Genomic DNA, 24,190 nt, shown 5'->3' on the forward strand with positions numbered 1-24,190 from the left:
CCAGCCAGCAGCACAGAGAACACAGAGAACAGGGTAATTATTGCATTGTGTAACCGTAGCATTATTCGTGAGTTCAGGTCTCCGTGGATTGCAGCAACAATCAATTAAAAAGCATTGACCAATAATTCATTTTTTTTATTATATATATGTACTTATATACCACTTTTTAAAAAAAAACTGTTGTCAGAAAGCAGTTTAACAGACTTCTGGTAGCAGGACAGGAATAATACAACATGATGCTCTGAAGATGCTACACATGTACTCACCATTTATTATACTTAATATACTTTTTTTGTTGGTAGTACTTTACTTTAAGCAGACTGTGTTTGTCTATTGTTGTGACTTTAGGATGAAGATCAGAATGCAATTAATAAACAATTTATGCAGAAATCAAAGTAAGGGGTGGGCAATATTATATTGTATACAATATATCGTGACACAGAAATATCATGATATTAAAAATCCATATTGTGATAATAGAGATGTTCTGTCTTAAAAGTAGTCTATTATTTACTGTGAAGCTTTAGGTTTATTTATTGTATAACTGTTTTAGTTTGCAGTTTATATGCATGCACTAAATATTCTGCAATATGTTTTGCTGCATTATATAATTTTATGCTATATTATTTATTTTGCCACATTATGATTATACTGTTATACTATTATTCTATATTCCTGAAATTAATGAATTATTTTAGTTTTCCTATATCGCCAAGTATATCGTTATCGCAAAAATACCCTGACATATCGTGATATTATTTTAGAGCTATATCGCCCACCCCTAGTTCACATACATTTTCTTGCAACTGTAGTACTGGAAAGTGGTCTTCTAATACAACAGAAATGAGTTCTGTAGATGTTCTTCAGTCGTTTTTGCCTTTCTTCTTGTGTGGTGTGAGATCGCTGACATGCCGAAAAGCAGCACAAATATAGATAGATAGATAGATAGATAGATAGATAGATAGATAGATAGATAGATAGATAGATAGATAGATAGATAGATAGATAGATAGATAGATAGATAGATAGATAGATAGATAGATAGATAGATAGATAGATAGATAGATAGATAGATAGATAGATAGATAGATGCTCTGTGTGATGAGACACATTTGTGTCAGACTACACAGAACCTCTGAAGATGTCCTTAGGTACGCAGAATCAAGACATTGACATCAAAATTCAAAAGAGTCTTCTTCCTCCTCACTCAACTTTTCTGATAAAAAAAAAAAAAGTCCTCAGACTAGAGCCGACCAGCCACACTGATACTCACGGCTGTAATCAGGGTAAATATTGCATAGTGTAATCTGTGTATTAGTTGTGAGTTTGAGTCTTATTGGATTACACCAATAATCAATTAAAAAGCATTGACCAATAATTCAAATTAAATTGTATATTTTTTTTTATATATATTTATAAAGCACTTTTATGAGCTACACGTGTATTTACAGAAAGGGTTCTCAAGGTAATGAATAACCTGGAAAAATAATGGAATTAAAAATAAAATCTATTTCCAGGCATGGATAGGTTTTGGAAAAGTAATGGAAATTTGCTCTACACAGGTTTTTCATTTATTGACAGAGAAGCTATCTTAAGTTAACAAATACATCAGATCAGTTATTCAAGTAATTTAGCCCTACGCAATGAATCTCTCAGGATTTGACACACATTTTATTATTGAAGAGTCTGTGTCAACATTGCTTAAAGATTTTTTTTTATTATTAATTGAAGACCTTTTACCAATTTGGATTATAGTTTTTAATGGTTTGTCCATGTCTGCACTGGTGTTTTACAGATCGTTAGGTCATGAAAAATTGCCTTGAAGGCATGCAAAGTCGAAAGGAAATTTATTGCTTAAAAAGTGTATGAACCCTGTATTTACCATGTATAAAATAATATGGGATAAACTTGGGTGTGAACCTCCCAGCACTGGACACTGGCTTCCAATATAGTATAATACAGTGATTTCTTCTGTAGATGTTCTTTAGTATAAAGTGCAAAATTCTTGAAAATTCTCTCTTTTCTGGATGTTTACTGTAAGATTGCTGCAGTTTAACTAATAAGACATGCCAAAAAAAGCAGCAAATGTATAGCGTAAAGATGCTTATTGGGAGGAGACACGTTTGTCCTGTTTTAAATCACTTCTTATCTTCTGTTGGTTGAACCATTATAATACAATAAGCCATTACAATAAAACTACCTCCTTAATACAGTATAGGGTATGTCACTATAGTCACTATAGTGCCACCAAAACAGCTGGGACTGCCCAAAACCTCTGAAGATGTCCTCACACACTACTCACTATTTTTTTTGATAAAAAATAATCAGACTAGGGCCGACCAGCACAGACACAAGGCTGTGTAATCCATGCATTAGTCGTGAGTGACAAATGTCAATGAGTGTTACTCCATAGCTGATCGCTCAATATACTGTATATACAGGGGTTGGACAGTGAAACTGACACACCTGTTTTTAGACCACAATCATTTATTGTCCCGATGGACAGTTCTGGTGGAAACAGGTTGAGGTGCACATTGCACATTGAATCATCTGCCGTGATTTGGCCAGTCGTGGTTTTATGTTTTTTTTTTATACAATCTGGGTTTGCACCCAAACATCCCTTTCAGACAGCTTCCTCTTACAGCGTCCACAGTTAATCCTGTTGGATGTGGTTGGTCCTTCTTGGTGGTATGCTGACATTACCCTGGATACCGTGGCTCTTGATGCATCACAAAGACTTGCTGTCTTGGTCACAGATGCGCCAGCAAGACGTGCACCAACAATTTGTCCTGTTTTGAACTCTGGTATGTCACCCATAATGTTGTGTGCCTTGCAATATTTTGAGCAAAACTGTCCTCTTACCCTGCTAATTGAACCTTCACACTCTTCTGAGCTCTTACTGGTGCAATTATGTGCAATTAATGATTAAAGATTGGCCACCAGGCTGCTCCAATTTAGCCATGAAACCTGCCACACTAAAATGACAGTTTTTTTAGTTTCATTGTCCAACCCCTGTACATTTCAGTGTCCAACATGCTATACACTAATTGCATAATAGGCTATGGTTAGCAACCTTACTAAAGCTCAGTGATTACCTGCAGCACAATGCTTGCATGCTGTTGTCTATTCACGGCAACCCTGAGTGTGGAAATGGGACTAGAGGAATGACGGTAATCAAAATTTCAGATTTGTGTGACATGCCACACAGTTTATTTGCAGTTAAGAGCTTTCAGTGCTTCAACTTAATGCCTTTATATCTAACGGTCCATTCTGATCATGTTATGGCTTACTTCAGAAAAAAAAAAAAAAAATCTAAAAATCTAATAAAAACCACATAATTGTTTGTAACGTTTGGCTCAATGATGCACAAGAATAGTATTTTGTTCAGCTTTTTCTGACTACTGTGTTCGCGCAGATCTCCAAATTGAGGTGTCTGGCCTCCCCCACTTTACCCTTCCTTTCTCAGTGTAACCCGCAAGCTGATTGGCTCTTTTTGTTGAAAAATGGAACATGCATCATTTTAAACGTTGAGGAAAAGAACAGTCCATACATTCATTGTATTTTCATTTCCTCAATCCTCATTTTTTTCAGACTCTAAATCAATATATTGGAGGACATACGCTTAGCCATGACAGGGTTATTGGTGGTCATATTGACCATTAGAGATTAAAGACTGGACGCTTAGCACAGTGTCCGGCTGAAGAAGAATCTGACACTGGCCCGCGGCTGCAGCTCCAGGATGAATTAGTAATGCTGGTTGTGGGGAACTTGAGGCAATGCCCAGCCTGACAGCCCTCACTGCCTACCAGCCACTCGTGACTGCATGAATATATTTAAGATCCAGTGGGATGTGGGTGACGTGTGACTGTGTGTGTGTGTGACTGTGTGTGTGTGAGTCCATGTCTATTACTGCTGTAGATTTGCCTCACCTCATCCAAGCCTGCTATGTGTCTCCAAATAAGAACCGCATACCAGATAAACAGCTAACAATTTATTATTTATTTTTTTTTTTTGGTTAGTAGAAAGTTTCCTGAATGTTACAATTAACGTTCTTAGAGTGTTCAAGCTGTCAATTTTTTAGATTGCTTTTATTTAACGTTTTTAAACAGTATGCTACTGTCGCTGCAAAGTCACTTGTGTCAGTGTTTTCATTATTAGCTTTTGAAATGTTACTTTTAATGTTTCTATAATGTTAATATGCATCCAGCTGGGAATTATTATACGTGGCAAGCCTTGGTCCCACTTTAAAATAAGTGTCTCTAATAACTGTGTGGAGAAGCATTAGGATTACCTGCTAACCGCGCTAGGTGCTAGATCTTTTGCCATTCAGAGGTGAGTACTACCAGTACTGTACTGTAGACTGCTCCTAACCCTGGGTAACACTGCTGGAGCAACATTAGCATTACCCGCTAACCGCACTTGACACTAGGTCTTTCGTCGTTTAGAGGTATTATCAGCCTGTAGTCTACTGCTTACCTTGGCTAGCACTGCTGGAGCAGCTTTAGCATTAGCTGCTAAGTGGCTAACTGTAAATAAACGGAAGTGATTTACTCAACCAAATAAACAGTTTTCAGGAGAGAAATCTGTGCAGATTAAGATCCAGCAGTCGTTTGACAGAATTTTTTATTTTATTTTCTAGCAGTGAGACCTGCTGAATTAGAAGGAAAACATGACGACACCCCTGTTCCTTACTAGTGTCACATAATGCGCCTTGTAATTCGGTTCGCCTTGTGTTAAAGTGCAAAAAAATACGGTATTCAAAAACAACCACAGCTCTTATTGCATACCACACAAAAACAGTTGGAGAAATTATTAATGAATTATTAAAGAATTATTAAATAATTACATTGCTGTTCCCTTAAATGAGCTGCTGGCGTACCTTCACAGCATGAACTCGCAGGTCGGAATCCTCGGCTGAGACGCACAAAGCTCAGCGCTGTTGAAAAGATATCAACGCGCCAAAGTCAGAGCTCATCTGACTCTTAAAAGTGAATGACGGCTGGCACAGTGATTGGTTTATTTCATGTTGCGCCCAGAACACACCCATGATTAATTAAGAGAATTACTACATGGCATTTGCGTGCTTTAAGTCATGCAAGATGTATTTTTTGGGTACCACTTTAAAATAAGACTACCTTTATAAAGGGTTTATAAATGGCTTACAATTAGTTTATTAATGGTTACTAATTAGATTGTAAATGCCTTAAAAATCATTAATAATCAGTTATAACGCATATGTAGAAAGGGAAACAATATAGAGATGGCTGTGTGTTCACTATTTGACAAACAACAAGTCATTGTTGCCCTTTCTAAGCATGTGTTATAACTGATTATTAATGATTTTTAAGGCACTTCCAACCTAATTAGTGATCATTAATAAACTAATTGTAAACCATTTAATAACCCTTTATAAAGGTAGTCTTATTTTAAAGTGGTACCATTTTTTGTGCTCTCACGATTAGGGGTGGGCAATATTATATCGCATACAATATATCGTGACACAGAAATATCATGATATTAAAATTCCATATTGTGATAATAGGGCTGTTCTGTCTTAAAAGTAGTCTATTATTTACTGTGAAGCTTTAAGTGTATTTATTGTATCATTGTTTTAGTTTGCAGTTTATATGCATGCACTAAATATTCTGCAATATTATTTGTTGCATTATATTATTTTATGCTATATTATTTATTTTGCCACATTATGATTATTCTGTTATACTATTATACCATATTTCTGAAATTAATTAATTATTTTAGTTTTCCTATATCGCCAAGTATATCGTTATCGCAAAATACCCTGAAATATCGTGATATTATTTTAGAGCCATATCACCCACCCCTACTCACGATACCAAAGATGCACCAACACGCCCTAAATCCATTATTTCTTGGAGGACTTGCTTTTGTTGGAGTTAGCTTTTGTCTCTGTCTATTATATTATGTGTGTGTGTGTGTGTGTGTGCAGGCAGTTCAGGGAGTGCAGTGAGGTCACATGTACATGGCCCCCTGCTCTGTGAACAGCTTGGAAATGGGCTGACTCATCTAAACGATCAGAAGACAACAGGGGACTGTTTGAACGCGGGAGTGATTTTCACGTGACAGTAGTGATAAATCTTACTAAATTACTGCTAATTGCATATGGAACACACTCGCGTTCACACACATTGCAGACCATAATTAATTGAACAGCAGCATCATTTCTGTTGTTTCAGCTCTCTATGGCAGCTCATTGCATTTTAAAACAGCAAGTGTTAGAATGAATGCTGCATGTCTGCTTTAATTGGTGGGTCTTTGCAGCCGTACTGAACTGCAGCATGTATAAACCTAACAATGATGTTAGTTAGGACTGTAAAGCTAGCTTTATATGTGACGCATTGCAACTAGCGTGTGTGTGCATGCGCCAAAAAAATGGTGCAATCACAATAGCTTTTGCCCTGTGCACTGTTGCAGCAAGGGGTCACGCACCACCGGATTTTTGGAACTTGTCACGCACTATGCATTGTGCACATCATTCAAAATATACTGTGGTGCTTGAAAGTTTGTGAACATTATACAGTCATAAAGTGTGATTTATTTTGTCCTAGGTGTTGTTTTTGAATATATACTGAGCCCTATTTTGGTGATCAATTAAAAAATGCACCTTGCATGGCTCGAAAAGCGAGACATGTACTAAATCTCATAATTAATCCTGGAGAGGTTTTGGGCCTAACATTAAAATAAACCTATCAGTGTGTCAGTTGTCATTCCCTTTAAGAATCAGGTGCGCTCTTGACTTTGTCGCTTTCGTATAATACCAGTGCGGCGCTTTTGTGCGTCTCAGCAGAGGATACTGACCTGTGTGTTCATACTGTGAAGATAAACCAGCAGCTCATTTAAAGGAACAGTAATGCTATTTTATTCTTTTTTCAGTTTATTGTTGAGGTAAAAGTTAGGTTTGCACTCTACGTGGCTAAGATAGGATATTGTTGTCAGGGTTTTAATGAGTCACGCCAGAAATTTACCAGAACACACCTCACTTCCAGACCCTCACACCCGTCAGTGTAGATATATTTCTAAACTCCGGAGCTATTTTAATTGCAGGGGCGCAATGCGTGTAAATAGACGGTTGACAGGATGTAAGATAGCAACGAGCATTGTGACGCGCTTGCGCAGGAAGTAAGATATTGTCTTATCGACAATATCGTCTTTTTACGAACACATTAGCAGCATATATTTTAAGTATTAACTCAAGGTTCTACAGTAGTGCGTAATATGATGGAATGGAACATTAGAAATTAGAACCAACTGAGCCAAACCTCAGTTCCTGTCGCACCTTTGTAGAGGGGTCAACAGTAATAGAAAAAGGAAGAGAAGAGATCAAAAAAGAAGCCAAAAACAGAAAAGAAAAGGTGACTCACAAAAAAAAACAAGAGAGATCTTAAAAAAGAAAGAAGAGAAAAGGTCTCAAAAGAAAGCATAAAAATAGAAAAAACATCTTAAAAGAAAGCCACACTAGAGAAAAGAAAGATCTTAAAATTTTGTCCTAAGTTTCTTTTACAAGAAAGTCATTTTTAAGTTTATTTACATTTGTTTGGTTGTATTACAATTTTTAAGTCATGCGATGTGGCATGTCCTTTGTTTGCCTTTGCCGCCATTTTCCCATCGGACCTAACGTTTGAGAGTTCAAATCCCACATTGGGCATTACTTAAAAAGTTCTTTCTTTTAAAAGAAATCAATATTTGGTGGAATAACCCTGGTTTTAATCACAGTTTTCATGCATCTTGGCATCATGTTCTCCTCCACCAGTCTTACACACTGCTTTTGGATAACTTTATGCCTTTACTCCTGGTGCAAAAAAATTCAAGCAGTTCAGCTTGGCGGTGGTTTGATGGCTTGTGATCATCCATCTTGCTCTTGATTATATTCCAGAGGTTTTCAATTATGTAAAATCAAGGAGACTCATCATTTTTAAGTGGTCTCTTATTTTTTTCAAAGCTGTCTATATAAAAAATAACAAATATATATACACAAAGATAAGACAAATAAAGAGCTTTGCGCTTCTGTTACTTCTTAGCTAAATTAGCGTTGGTCACATCTTCATGTCTGCATGTGTGAAGATACTGTCCAGCACTCGGACAGCCTGCTGGGAGATGTCCAGATACGCTGTCCTTTCATCTTTCTTCATCAAGCTTCTGCAGAGCTCCTACCAGCATGAGTGCGAGGTCTTCAATGATGGATGTCATGTTCTGCTGTTCCACACGCACTCCGGGTCGTCCTGTCTTCTTTCACAGTCTAATGAGACGAGTCTGTTTGCTTTAATCAGATGGCTGTGTTAGACATTGACTCTTTGTGTGTGATGTATGTAAAACAGACACACACACATTTAGACATTAAGGGGCTCTGACTGTTCCAGCGGTCTAAATCGCTGCCACTATGATCAGGAGGTTCGAATCCTGTTCATGTAGCTTGCCATCAGCTGCCGGAGCCCTGAGAGAGCACAATCGGCCTAGCTCTCTCTATGTGAGTAGATGGTGCTCTTTCCCCTCATCACTCCTAGGGTGATGTTGATCAGCACAAGGCTGCGTCTGTGAGCTGATGTATCAGAACCGAGTCGCTGCGCTTTCCTCCATATGCGCTGTGATGCTACTCAGCAATGCTGCATCATCATCAGTTTGAAAAGAGGCGGAGTCTGACTTCACATATGTCAACAGTCTATATTTTCACTCCTTGCGCCCATGCCATGCGAGTTTAGGAATATATTTACCCCTAAAAGGGTGTGGTGGTCTGGAAGTGAGGTGTGTTCAGGTAAATTTCTGGTGTGTTTCTATCTTGGTGGCGGGAAATACAGGTGTGCCACTGACTGATTAAAACCCTGACAACAGTCAGGAGTCAGCCGTTACATACATAACACATTATAGTTTATAATGTGTTATGTATGTCGCTGTAAGTACTTATGAGCAATTATACAGGCGTATTACAGTCATTATAAGATATTATACATGTCATATAATGCATTATGAATTGGGAAGTTTTTTCGAAAGTTCTTAGACTTCGGTAGCATAACATCAATAGTGGTATCTTCTTTCTCTCTCTCTCTCTCTCTCTCTCTCTCTCTCTCTCTCTCTCTCTCTCTCTCATCTTAATTGCAGGTAAGGCAGGATCTCAGGCGTCATTCCAGGCATTTCAGTTTGATATAATCAGCAGCGTCATCCTAACCTTTTCCCAACACTGAGAGAAACTGCTTACTCTGCACTGTAAAGTTCAGCACAACTCTAAGGAATGCTTAATGACTCCACTGCTAGAATAATCCATAGGAGCCGAATGAAAAAAGCTGATTATTGTCATTTGCATCATTTTAAACATTGCTTGAAATGCATTTTAATTGTCCTGCTAATGTTGCCCTTCATGTAGAGGTCTGAAGGTCTGAATGCGCATTAACATTTTAAACTGACACTTAACCCTTTAATATGCAACTTCAATAAAAATTGACCTTTTACATTTTTTTTTTAAGTTTTGCAAAAAAATGTATTTAAGCATTTAATATTCAAGATTTTCCTCGATTAACTTGTTTTTGATCATCATACATTCTCATTAAATTTTTTCTTTATTTTATTTTTTGATATTCTTGGTGATATTATAAAAGCCGAAAAAAATATTTTAGTAACAAAGAATAAAACACTTATAAATAATAAAAAATAGTAAATCAATTACCTAATATAACCATACATTATAAATTATATTTAAATATGTATAGCAGTTTTAAACATATAGCAGTTGTTAATAACAGTAACGTACCAAGATTCTGACTTTTATACACATATAAAATAATATGTATAAAATAATAACAATGAAACAAAAAAATCTACTAAATCTGCAAAAAATTATTCAAAAATACTTCACAGAAGCTTCACATAGTATAGTAAAACAAATGCAAGATAAAATGCATTAAAGAAAAAAAATACACAAGCAGGCAATATCACAGGGCAGGCAGAGCTGCTCTCCCTGCAGCATTGATAAAGTTTTTTTTTTAGATAAACTAACTCTACTAAACTCACTTATCTCAGACTTTGTGATTCAGTGCTTGGGCAGTTTCACCACATCATAGCCCCGGAGTCCGCTGTATATCATAAAATCCAACGCAAATGGATCCCGCTTTGACTGGTGTTCTGTCGAGTGTGCTGCCTTGTCAAACTGTGCTTCCCTAGTATAGATATTTAGGGTCTCTGTAAAACGCAGAATCAACCGGAGATCCGATTTAAACCTATAGTTATTTACACAAGAGAGCTAATGTTAACTAACTAGCTGCTGTAAACAGAGCTGTAAGCTCTTTAGCTTTGTCTGTGGGCGGTCTCGAGGCAAGGTGGACGAGGCCATGAATATTAATTCACAGGTTAATGTAAACACGGGTTCTTTTCCTTATCGACTGGTTTTCCTTTTTTTTTTTTAGTTACTGCAGTTTCATGTGCTGCATAAATATACAACTCAGAGAGACATATTGGTGGTGGATGATTCTCAGTACTGCAGTGACACCTGGTGGTGGGTGGTGGTGCATGAGGTGTTAATGTGTGTTGTGTTGATATGAGTGGATCAGACACAGCAGGGCTCATAGAGTTTTTAAACACTGTGTTCATAGAATCTAAATGAGATACCATAGAATAGTTTAAAGAAAGGTATAGATACAAGAAAGAGAGGAGAGAGGTGGTGGTAAGAAACGAGAGATAGTGAGAAAAAGAGGTATAGATACAGGAGAGAGTGAGAGAGAAGTATAGATATAGGAGAGAGAGAGAGCAAGAGATAGATTAATTGAGTAAAGGAGGTATGGATACAGAAGAGAGTGAGTAAGAGCGAGGTATAGATATAGGAGGGAGAAAATGTAAGAGAAAGAAAGTAAGTGAGGGAGGTATAGATACAGGAGGGAGAGAGCGAGAGAGATTCAGTGAGAGAGAGAGGTATAGATATAGGAGAGAGCGAGAGAGTCAGTGAGAGAGGTATAGATTTAGGAGGGAGAGAAAGAGTAAGATTGAGAGAGGTATAAATACAGGAAGAAGTGAAAGAGCGAGAGAGAGAGGTATAGATACAGGAGAGAAAGAGTAATAGAGAGAGTTATAGTTAGAGGAGAGAGTGTGAGAGAGATGTGTATATATACGAGAGAGAGAGAGAGAGAGAGAGAGAGAGAGAGAGAGAGAGTGAGAAAGAGAGAGAGAGGTACCGATACATGAGAGAGAAAAAGAGAGATGGATACTGATACAGGAGAGAGAGAGAGGGGTACTGATACAAGGAGAGAGAGTGAGAGAGAGAGAGAGAGAGAGAGAGGTACTGATACAGGAGAGAGAGTGAGCGTGAGAGAGGTATAGAGAAAGAGAGAGGCATACTGATGATACAGGAGAGAGAGAGAGTGAGAGAGAGGTACCGATACATGAGAGAGAAAAAGAGAGATGGAGAGAGAGAGAGAGAGATACTGATACAGGAGAGAGAGAGAGTGAGAGGTATATATAGAGCGAGAGGGGTACAGGAGAGAGAGTGAGCGTGAGAGAGGTATAGAGAAAGAGAGAGGCGTACTGATGACACAGGAGAGAGAGAGAGAGAGAGAGAGAGAAAGAGAGAGAGAGGTTTTGATACATGAGAGAGAAAAAGAGAGATGGAGAGAGAGAGATACTGATACAGGAGAGAGAGAGTGAGAGGTATATATAGAGAGAGAGGGGTACTGATGATACACGAGAGAGAGAGATACTGATACATGAGAGAGAAAGAGTGAGAGGTATAGAGAAAGAGAGAGAGAGAGAGAGAGAGAGAGATACTGATACAGGAGAGAGAGAGAGAGAGAGAGAGAGAGAGATACTGATACAGGAGAGAGAGAGTGAGAGGTATATATAGAGCGAGAGGGGTACTGATGATACAGGAGAGAGAGTGAGAGAGGTATAGAGAAAGAGAGAGGCGTACTGATGACACAGGAGAGACAGAGAGAGAGAAAGAGAGAGAGGTTTTGATACATGAAAGAGAAAAAGAGAGATGGAGAGAGAGAGAGAGAGAGTGAGAGGTACATAGAGAGAGAGAGGGGTACTGATGATACACGAGAGAGAGAGAGATACTGATACATGAGAGAGAAAGAGTGAGAGGTATAGAGAAAGAGAGAGAGAGAGCGAGAGGGAGAGAAGGAGAAAGAGAGAGAGAGAGGCACTGATACAGGAGGGAGTAAAAGCTGCAGTAGTGTCTTATTACCATGGCTGATGATTCATCTAAGAGCTGCAGACTGACGTTATCTAAAACCTCTATGAGATACTGCACTGCCCTATCACACACACACACACACACACACACACACACACTGAAGCCTCTGAGCGTCACATTTCCCACATTCTTTCTCTGCCCCTCTTTTAACCCTCAGTTAAAGTCCTCTGTGATGTAATTAATACATCCTGTATTTATTACTTCTCACTTCAGCTCAGCAGCAGGACATGCCTCGTTAGTGTGTGTGTGTGTGTTTGTGTGTGTGTGTGTGTGTAAGTAGGTCATGAACACTGAGGTTTTTTTTCTTGATGTTTGCTACTTTTTCAGCTAATGCAATCTTTCATATTCTATATTTAGTCACACCCTTGCCTGTCACGTCCCGCTGTGTTGTGTTGCCCTCTGAGATCTGAGTGTGTTTTATGTCTGTAGTTTGGATCCCTCTGTAAGCAGACCATGATGCACTGCTGTGTTTTATTTCTGTTCGTTTAGTGTTCACATACATATTTGTACAGGTGTATGTAAATCCATCCGTTCATTTTCTTTAAATCACCTGAAAAAGTGTAGTGTCATCATCAGGAATCATATGCTTCTATGAGCCATTTGGATGTCTCCTTTATCTCCTTTATTGTGATGTCACAATAAGAAAGCCTGCATAGAACCAACATGGCACCACCCTCACCCGTCAACCCCCACCAGATATGATGAATTACGCACCAATTTGATGCAGTGGTCGAGAACTGTATACACAGTAGGGGTGGGCGATATGGCTCTAAAATAATATCACGATATTTCAGGGTATTTTTGTGATAACGATATACTTGGCGATATAGGAAAACAGAAAAATAATTAATTCATTTCAGTAATATAGTATAATAGTATAACAGTATAATCATAATGTGGCAAAATAAATAATAATAAATAAAACCTGAGGTTTCGTAAAAAAAGTCTTAAAATATCTTTAATTAAAATCGAGAAAAAAGAGAAAAGAGACCCAAGAACAAGACATGAGGTAATACATTAACAAAGCTTAGGTAATGTTAAATTTAACACAGAACTAAAGCATCGGTTAATGTTATTTTCACATGAAATGTAGATAAAGGAACATTTGAATAAAGTATTTGCTAAGATGTACAATAAATCATATACTGCATTAATACTGTTAACTTATATTCGGTAAACAAGTAACTGCTGTTCTTGTCATTTGCTTATATACCGCAGCTATGCATACAGTAAATGTTAAATATTTATTAATTAGATAGTAGTTATAGATATAATTGGCTATGATAACACTTACGCAGTGGTAGCCAGTTACTTATTTTATTTAATAATGTCAGTTAACTGCACTGCAATATTTTGAGCAAAACTGTGCTCTTACCCTGCTAATTGAATAGGGGTGTGACGATATTTCGCGGGAAACAGTTAAATGTGGACTTTTTAAGAGGGATCTGGCAACCCAGTAGCGATAGCGATAAAGTGTGGTGGCTGAGCAGTGAGAGCAGCTCTCAGCAGAAGAGGAAAATTCAGGTATTTGCATAGAAGATGCTTCTGCTACTTTTAAGTTGTATGTCTGGCTGCATTTTGGCTCCAGTGGAAACAATAAACAGTAACAGAGTGACCAACAAGACACAAACCATATATAAATACTGTAAATAAATCCTACACGTGACTGTTTCATAGGCAGTTGTACTAATCCCTTAGCTCTGTACTGTATTTAAAAACATGTTCTGTCTCTGTTTGCACTTCAAGCATATCCTTAATATGACTGGTTGTGGTTATGAATAGTTAAATTACAAGAGATTTAGGAGAAAAAAAACACAAACCATAGGCTTAATATGACTGGTTGTGGTTTGCCTTTATTGTTTGCACTTTATAAAACCTAGAAAACTTTTATTTTAATTTTTTTATTCTTATTTCTTTTTCTTATAGAATCAACGTGTGAGAGAAACCAGTCTGTTAAGTGTGCTTTATATGATTTTGTCAAATAAAACGGCATTTTTCATTTTTGACGTTTTCTTAAAAATTGTATTTTTAAATCTCGTCTCGTCTCGTTCTCGTGAACCCAATATCGTGTCTCGTCTCGTCTCGTGATATTAGTGTCTCGTCACACCCCTATAAATTAACCTTCACACTCCACCCACACTAAAATGACAGGTGTTTCAGTTTTACTGTCCAACCCCTGTATATAAAAGCCTAGTCATTCAAAAAATAGATAATTAAATAAGTAAAATTAAGGAAATAAAAATACAGTGATGTACCGTGAAACCATCAGAATCTTAAAAAATACCGTGATACGCGTTTTTGGTCGTACTGCCCAGCAGTAGAATGAAGTGTGCCAAGTTCTTATAAGCCCTATAAATCTAGGAATGCACTTCTATCTGAAGATGTGAGTAAAACAAGAAGATCAAAATGGTCTATTGGCTAAATAACACTGCTGAAATATGATTAAACTGAGATCTAATAGACCCAAGTGTGTGTGTGTGTGTGTGTGTGTGTGTGTGTATGTGTTTAATGTGTGTATGTGTGTGTGTGTAAGCTGAGCCAGACTCAGGGATTAGTAGCACAGCCACACATCTCCAGCATTGGTCACTTACTGAGCGCTGAGCCGAGTCACCAGATCACCTGACTCCTCACCCTGCTCTCTGATTGGCCAGCCCTGCGAGTCCTCCGAGTGGCTATAAAACACACCACAGTGGGACGGGTGTCCCCCCCTCCCTTCCCTTCCTGCTGGAATGCTCAGGGGCGCCCGCTAGCTGGAGCCAGGGAGCGCTGCGTCTGCAGAACGGGAGTGATAACAGGAGCCGGGCCGGTCCCCAGAGAGGCGGCAAGGGCAAAGGAACATGTTGATGAAATCCGCTACACACAGCCCTGCTCCCTCGCCTTAGTCGGGGAAATCGGAGAAGAGCTGTGGAAAAAGCAATATCTCCAAATGATATTTCCGATGAGGAGCCTCTGGGGGAAAGACAGGCCGCATGCAGACAAAAACTGTGTGCCATGTTGCAATATGACATTGTGGAAAAGCCTAGGAAAATATGTTGTTTTTGTTTCTGTGCATGGAAGCTTTATAGGTATATATCAGAAACACTGATATTAGATTACATATGGAAAGTTAATTATATACCGCAAATTATACTTCATGTGAGCTGCTGGTGGAATTTAACAAATCCATCAAATCAGTATCTGGAGCAACCAAAACTAATCGTTCCAACTGGGATTCTCAACTAAAGCAATCACTACCTCATAAACCCACAATTCCATGCAAGTAAATGTTGGGACAGCATGAAAAAAAAAAAAAAAAAAAACAAGTGCAAGGTGTAGGGATGGCCCCGATCCGATCATGTGAAAGGATTCTGGATCTCTGATGTATAGAATTTCTACCTTTTTTCCCATAGAACTGGAGACATGATGACCTGCTAAGGACTTTGAACTGAACATTGAGCTGGTACCATCTGCACCCACAGCCTCCCACATCGCTTATCACGTTAGTTTAATTTTGTATAATTTTTTTAAAGGTAATAAAGTAGTAAAACATTAAAAAAAGTTTTTTTAAGGTATTGTTTTATAAAAAAAAATAGTGAATTATCCTAACTGAACCACTACCTGCTAGAGGTAAGGAACGCCATTGAACTAAAAATTGATAGAATATTAGCAATTGAGTGAGTAATGAAATATACACACTGCTTGTTAGGATTTTTTGTTTGTTTGTTTGTTTCAGACATCTTTTGGATAATTAAACATGCAGAGTCAAATTGTAACACAATTGCTGTTCCTGACAATTTAACATAACAGGAGGGTTAAATAGGAAAATATATTGTTGGTTGAAAGTTTATCCTGCAAAAAAATCTAAAGCTGGAGTCCTTTGGAAAGATCCTCAAATATCCTGTTTTCCCATGGTTTGCTAGGTGGTTGCGATGATGTTGGTAGAGGTTTGTATGTTGCTAAGTGGTTGGTCTGGTGCAGTGAATGGTTTTAAATCAAAGTCATTCATTCAGCACTGAAAGGCCACTCTTGAAGACCTTAATTGAAGACCACCCTTAAAGATCGGTATTGGAGACCACTATTATAGACTAATTGAAGACCACTCTTGAAGATCATTATTGAATACCACTCTTGAAAACATTTATTGAAGACCATTGTTGAGGACCACTATTGAAGACCACCCTTGAAGACCGTTATTGAAGACCACCCTTAAAAATCGTTATTAGAGACCACTCTTATAGAGTGTCATTGAAGACCACTCTTGAAGACCTTTATTAAAGACCACTCATGGAGGCTGCTATTTAAGACCACTCTTGAAGACCTTCATTGAAGACCTTTATTGAAGACCACTCTTGAAAACTGTTATTGAAGACCACTCTTGAAGACCTTTATTAAAGAGCACTCATGAAGGCTGCTATTTAAGACCACTATTGAAGACCTTCATTGAAGACCTTTATTGAAGACCACTCTTGAAGACTGTTATTGAAGACCACTCTTGAAGACTTTTATTAAAGAGCACTCATGGAGGCTGCTATTTAAGACCACTCTTGAAGACATTCATTGAAGACCTTTATTGAAGACCACTCTTGAAGACTGTTATTGAAGACCACTCTTGAAGACCTTTATTAAAGAGCACTCATGAAGGCTGCTATTTAAGACCACTATTGAAGACCACTCTTGAAGACCTTCATTGAAGACTTTTATTGAAGGCCACTTTTGAAGACTAATTTTGAAGACCTTCATTGAAGACCTTTATTGAAGGCCACTCTTGAAGACCTTCATTGAAGATCTTTATTGAAGACTAATTTTGAAGACCTTCATTGAAGACCTTCATTGAAGACCACTCTTGAAGACTTTTATTGAAGACCACTCTTGAAGACCTTTATTAAAGAGCACTCATGGAGGCTGCTATTTAAGACCACTCTTGAAGAATTTTATTGAAGACTACCCCTGAAGACCATCATTGAAAACCACTCTTGAGGACTGCTATTGAAGACCACTCTTGAAGGCTGTCATTGAAGACCACTCTTGAAGACTGTTATTTAAGACCACCCCTGAAGACCATCATTGAAAACCACTCTTGAGGACTGCTATTGAAGACCACTCTTGAAGACTCCTATTAAAGACCACCCCTGAAGACCATCATTGAAAACCACTCTTAAGGACTGCTATTGAAGACCACTCCTGAAAAATGTCATTGAAGACCACTCTTGAAAACCCTAATTGAAGACCACTTTTGAAAACCATTATTGAAGACCACTCTTGAATACCATTCTTTAGGACCACTCTTGAAGACCGGTATTGGAGACCACTCTTGAATGACTTTTATGAGCAGCTGTTCTATAAAATCAGTGCAATCCAGAGTGTCCTTGGGCTGCAGCGGTTATAGGGAGGGCAGACTAAACAAATCAGTTTGATGGATAATCAGGAAAGTGGTGGGGATTTGTGGTTTTGCTGAGCTGATTGCTCTGTTAGCTCTGCGTCTGGGTGATCCACAGAGCCGCTGCCGGTTCACTGGTGGAGCTGTCCGTTCAGCACCACAGTCTGGAGAGCTCTGAGAATCTGCCACATTGTGCCGTGCTGATTGGGCTGAGTGTACCCTAAAGCTGTGGAAAGATGTAGCTCTGGAATTGAATTGAATTGAGTATTACAACCACTTGTAGGACTGTCACAGTAGTTATAATATTGGATTTTTGTACAGTATATGGATTTTTCACCCAATAAAGTTGTCAATGAAGGTTTGTAAATTTACAGTAATTCGCTCTGGAAGAAATAGTGGGCTATTCTTACTATGGGCTCCTAACTGTAGTTTCTGAGGCTGGTAAATCTGATGAATTTATCCTGTGCAACAGATTGACTCTTGCTCTTCCTTTCCTGGGCTGGTCCTGATGAGAGCCAGTTTCATCATTGTGTTTCTGATTTCACAACTTTACAACTGATGCTCTTAAACACATTAAGAAAAGCAAGAAATTCAAGTTTAACTAACTCTTGACGAGTTCAGCACAGCTGTTAACTGAAAGCCTGAATTCCAGGTGACTCTACCTCATAAAAAACTGACTGAGAAAATCCAGACAAGATGTACAAAGCTGTCTGAGGTGCGACTTTGAAGAATCTTAAATATAAAACATATTTTGGTTTGTTTAACACTTTTTTTGTTTGCTGAATAATTCCATATTATATAAATGGAATTATACATACTGTATGTGTATACATACTGTATGTAACATAGTAAAACTATTAAAGAACTATAAAAAACGATGTATCCATTGCGATGCTGCTGGAAATAATGTGTAGAATGAATAGTGCTGGTTGCGCAGCTGTTGCTGTGTGTCGGTGTGTGGTCGCGTTCGCACCGAGGGGACAGTGACTCAGCATGCACACACACACACACACACACACACACCACCCCCACCACTGTGCTGCTGACAGCATGCCAAACTGCTGGCCACTGGGGCACTTTAGAGAACATTAGCTACCCCAGGCTACAGTTCAGACACCACACACACACACACACACACACACACACACACACACACACACACACACAATATAACAATAAAATACAGTACAATCCAATATGCATTATGGTAATTACACTCATCTACAAAGACATTGGTCATGTTTATTGAGCTTCACATACAAACACAGGGCCTTATCTTACATCCTGCGCAAGGCTTGTCGTGATGCTCATTGCTATCTTACACCCTGTCAACAGAATATTTTCAAGCCTTACACAAGATACTGGGTTCACGAGAACGAGACGAGACGAGATTTAAAAAGAAAGCGTCAAAAATGAAAAATGGATTAAAAAATATTAATTTTATTTGACAAAATCATATAATGCAAACTTAACAGACGGGTTTCTCTCACACATTGATTTTATAAGAAATAGAAATAAGAATAAAAAAAATAAAAATAAAAGTTATACTTATGCACTTATAAAGTGCAAACAATTAATGCAAACCACAACCAGTCATTTAAGCCTATGGTTTGTGTTTTTTTTTCTCCTAAATCTCTTGTAATTTAACTATGCATAACCATAACCAGTCATATTAAGACTATGCTTGAAGTTCAAACAGAGGCAGATTTTTTTTACAGTACAGAGTTAGGGGATTAGTACACCTGCATATGAAACAGTCACGTGTAGGATTTACTTACAGTATTTACATATGCTTTGTGTCTTGTTGGTCACTCTGTTACCGTTTATTGTTTCCACTGGAAAGTCAAAATGCAGCCAGACATACAACTTAAAAGTAGCAGAAGCATCTTCTATGCAAATGCCCGAATTTTCCTCTTCTGCTGAGAGCTGCTCTCACTGCTCAGTCACCACACTCGCTGCTAACGCTAATATGTTGCCAGATCCCGCTTAAAAAGTCCACGCTAAAATGTTTTTTTTTTGTTTTTTTTTGTTTTTTTCACCGTGACACAACTTGCAATTGGCCACCTTAAATACCTTTTCTCATGATTGGATACACCTGGCTATGAAGTTCAAAGCTCAATGAGGTTACCAAATCAATTTTGTGCTTCAGTAAGTCAGTAAAAAGTAGTATTCAAATCAATAAAATGATAACGGTACCCATACTTTTGCAACGGTCAAATTTTGGTTTAATGCATATTGCACATTTTCTGTTAGTAAAATAAACCTCATTTCAATCCTGAAATATTACTGTGTCCATCAGTTATTAGATATATCAAACTGAAATGGCTGTTCCAAACACCCAAATATTTACAACTAAAAATGAATAAGATTAATAGGGGTGCCCAAACTTTCTCATATGACTGTAATATCAAACATTAAGGCTTTAAATTAAGGCTTTGATTACTTTTGGGTTTAGGGTTTTACAGACTTCATAATCAGGAAAACAGCTGAAGAATGTGAACATGTGTAGGTTCTTCTGCTGGTGTTGGTCCACTGTGTTTTATCAGTTCCAAAGTCAGTGCAGTGTTTTCCCTAAAAAATCTTACAGCACTTCCTGCTTCCCTCTGCTGACAACTTTTATGGAGATGTGGATTTTATTTTCCAGCAGGACTTGGCACACTGCCCACACTGCTAAAAGTATCAATTGTTTTTATAAAGTACTCACATTTTTGACACATATTTTTTGGATTTTCGTTGGCTGTAAGCCATAATCATCAACAATAAAAGAAATGTATAATCTATAAAATGCTGTATATGAGATTCACATTTTGAACTGAATTACTGTAATAAAGAAACTTTGATTAGAGTAATAACATTTCTATTATTATTTGTAGATGCACTAGTATATAGCGCACGGAGCCACTTTCTTACAAAAAAGTGGTGAGCACCACATATTAAGTGGAGAGAACCAAATACTAAGAGGTGAGCACAACATACTAAGTGATGAGCACCACATAGTAAATGGTGAGTGCCAGGTATTAAGTGGTGAGCACCACATACTAAGTGATGAGCACCACATAGTAAATGGTGAGTGCCAGGTATTAAGTGGTGAGCACCAGATAGTAAGTGGTGAGCACCACATATTAAGTGGAGAGAACCACATACTAAGAGGTGAGCACCAGATAATGGTAGCTAGCAAGCTATTGTTTAAACTGACGGATGTTCCACAGTGAAATAATGTCGTTAGTTAGCTAGTTAGCTGTGTTAGCTAATGTAAATTACTTTATTTTAGTGGGGAATGTTTTGGCTAAAGTAACGTATGCATGTGGTGCTCACCACATAGTGTGTGGTGCTCACCAATTAGCATCTGGTGCTCACCACTTAGTATGTGGTGCTCACCACTTTTTACGTAAAAATCTCTGTAATAGCCACTGCCTTTAAAAGAACAGTTTTTTTTGTTATTGGTGACATAAATTGATCAAATGTTTGTTAGGATTTTTTATCTGCACAAGAACACACACACACACACACACACACACACACACAGACGTATTTATCAGAGTGCACTGTCTATCCAGCATTAAGGGATTAGAGGGCCAGCTGCTGTGGTGATCGAGACTGTATAGCGAGTAACACACACACACACACTTATACACACACTTACACACACACACTTGCGCTCATCGAGAGCAACAGCAGTTCTCAGAGAAAGGGGGTGAAAGGTACTGCAGAGCTGAGAAACGAGAGAGAGAGAGAGAGAGAGAGAGAGAGCAGTTGTCTTGCTCAGAAAGGAAGCAGACTGTGGAGAGAACAGGCAGAGAAGAAGGAGGCGGAGGAGGAGGAGGGGCTTATGGGTAAGAGAGCATGCTCAGTTTGTACAGGAGACCGGCAAGAGCAGCTTGGGCTTTTTTTTTTTTATCTGCAGTAGGACAGAGAGAGTGAGGGAGGGAGGGAGAGAAAGAGAGAGAGAGAGAGAGAGAGAGAGAGAGAAGCTTCTGCTGCATTTTGGATTGAGAGAGAGTGTGTGAGTGTGTGTTTGAGTATGTGTTTGAGTGAGTGAGCAACCCAACGAATAACAAACGCAGCTCAACCACACACACACACAAACACACGCACACCCTGGTGAGAAGCTCAGGCTCAGACAAGCTGGGCTCGTCCTGAAGTGAGACACGATGCGTTAGCGGAGCCGGATCACATGGCCGAGGCGAAAGCGCTCAGGACTTTCCCCCGGACCCCCGCCATGCCACTGGACCACTGGCCAGCCGAGTGGGGCGACGACGCTATGGCACTGGGACAGCCCTTACTGCACTAATGAAAGGCTTCAAGCTCGCCTGGTAAGGAACGCTGCGTTTAACCCCCCCTCCCCCCGGCTGCACCTGACTTAACCCTTTAACCCCATCTTAAGGACCTGGTGTCCCAATTCTTTTTGAGATGTGGAGCGGCGGACGAACCGTGTTCTCTGGATTGGTGATTGGTGCTGCACCCAGTGCTTTGGGGTTAATTGAGGATGATGCTAACCTCACTAGCAATGTTTTGTACTGAATAACAATTCATTCTGGATATCGGCTAATTAATCTTTTGTTAAAAAAAAAAAAAATAATAATAAATCATTGACAACCTAGATATGATTCAGCCTATCATATCTAGGCCCTACGTTCGAGCCTCAAACTCATGGGCACGTACCTACACTTATTTCATTATACGTATATAGCCCTTACAGCACTACGAACAAATGAATGAATGAATGAAAGGAACACTTTACTTAACCCTCGTCTCCAGCAGAGCTGCACTTGACTTAACCCTTTAACCTCACATTAAGGACCACGGACAGCTCCGCTATAGCTTGCTGTATAGTCACTGCTTAAGTTTATGCAGTGGTTTTGCAGCTGATTACCAGCATTTTAACCCCTTCAACTATGTACATAGTATGTCCAAAAGGTTGTGGACACGCCTTCTTTTGAATACTGTATATTGAGCTACATTTATTTGCACCCACTGCTAACAATGTTCTGCTAGTCCCCCCTTTAAACCTATTGCCCCATGCCTAATGCCAAGTGTGAGGTAAATGGGGTTAAAGCTCTTCATCTTTGAGCACCATTTTTGGTGCTTCATTCAATGCTTTTGGGAAGAGTTGTGGATGAGTTGAGGATGATGCAGAGTGGTGATCATCCATATCCTGACCTCACTAATGATTTTTGATAGATAGATATTAGATAGATAGATATTAGTTCATAAATATGCTTTAGGACCATTAACTATTCAGTCATAAGCCAGCATTTTAACCCCTTCAGCCTATTATCTAGGCCCTAGGTTTGAGATTAATGGGCACATACTTATACTTTACGTATATTATTAGTTTAATAGTAGTATTACTGAATAATTCCTAATTAATAATAATCATTATTGATTAAGGCACTGGGGCAGCCCTTACTGCACTACGAATGAATGAATTAATGAATGAATGAAAGGAACACTGCTTAACCCTCGTCTCCAGCAGAGCTGCACTTGACTTAACCCTTTAATCTCATCTTTAGGACCACGGACAGCTCTGCTTTAACTTGCTGTATAGTCACTTCATATGTTTATGCAGTGTTTTTTTTTAGGGTTTACTATATGATTCATTCAGGAAATCAGCTGATCACCAGCATTTTAACCCCTTCAGCTATGTACATAGTATGTCCAAATGGTTGTGAACACCCCTTCTTTTGAATACCGTATATTGAGCTACTTTTATTTGCACCCACTGCTAACACATTGCTGCTAGTCCCCGTTTTGAACCCATTGCCCCATGCCTAATTCCAGACGTGAGCTAAAGGGGTTAAAGCTCCCCATCTTTGGTGCTCCATCCAATGCTTTTTGGAAGAGTTGTGGATGAGTTGGGGATGATCCAGAGTGGTGATCATCCATATCCTGACCTCACTAATGATCTTTGATAGATAGTAAATAATTTATTCTGGATATTAGTACTTTAATATGCTTTAGGATTGTAGACTACTCAGTCATAAGCCAGCATTTTAACCCCTGCAGTCTATCATCATATCTAGGCCCTAAGTTTGAGTATAACTGAACGTAACCTAAATCTTTAACCTCTTAATGACCATGGACAACTTTGGGCTTCAGCTTCTGGCAACCTTGTTGTAAAATGACTAGGGATGGGAATCACAGGGCATCTTGCAATACAGTATTATCACAATAACGAGGAAATCACGATACTATGATTCTGGGATACTCAATATATTGCAAGACAATTCTTACTTAAATACTTAAAAAATGTTGATGTTTGACACCACATATTGAAAATGTATCACAAATGAAAACAGTACAGTACATTGTGATATTGATATTTTGTAACACCCTTAATAGTAAATAGTTTTGTAGTGTTTACTAAATAATTAATCCTGGATATCAGCTTATTGATACTCTTTAGGATTTTTGACTAATTGTAAGACATAAGCCAGCATTTTAACCCCTTTTGTTATGTAGACTGTATGTCCCAATGTTTGTAGACATCCCTTGTATCCATTGCTAAGACATTCCTACTATTCCCTATAGAAAAGTATTGTCTATAGAATAGAACTCTATGCAGTATATTAGCATTAACCCATTGGCATGAGCTAAATGCATAAAAAGCTTATCATCTTTGA

General features: G+C 38.4%; 1 protein-coding gene across 5 annotated transcripts in view; it reads left to right on the plus strand.

The window, feature by feature from the left end:
* gramd1ba (GRAM domain containing 1Ba) overlaps positions 1 to 24,190 on the plus strand; it is a 131,844-nt gene that overhangs the window by 37,081 nt on the left and 70,573 nt on the right. The window contains exon 1 of one of the 5 annotated variants that reach the window (XM_049468403.1): positions 21,429 to 21,880. The exons of the other annotated variants lie outside the window; for them this stretch is intronic. Coding sequence (XP_049324360.1) covers positions 21,858 to 21,880 — 23 coding nt within the window. The 5' untranslated portion in view covers positions 21,429 to 21,857. Of the gene's footprint in view, positions 1 to 21,428; positions 21,881 to 24,190 lie in introns of those variants that run through there. 5 annotated transcript variants of the gene reach the window in all.

This window comes from Astyanax mexicanus, chromosome 20 (genome assembly GCF_023375975.1).
Source record: "Astyanax mexicanus isolate ESR-SI-001 chromosome 20, AstMex3_surface, whole genome shotgun sequence".
NCBI classification, from domain to species: Eukaryota; Metazoa; Chordata; class Actinopteri; order Characiformes; family Acestrorhamphidae; genus Astyanax; species Astyanax mexicanus.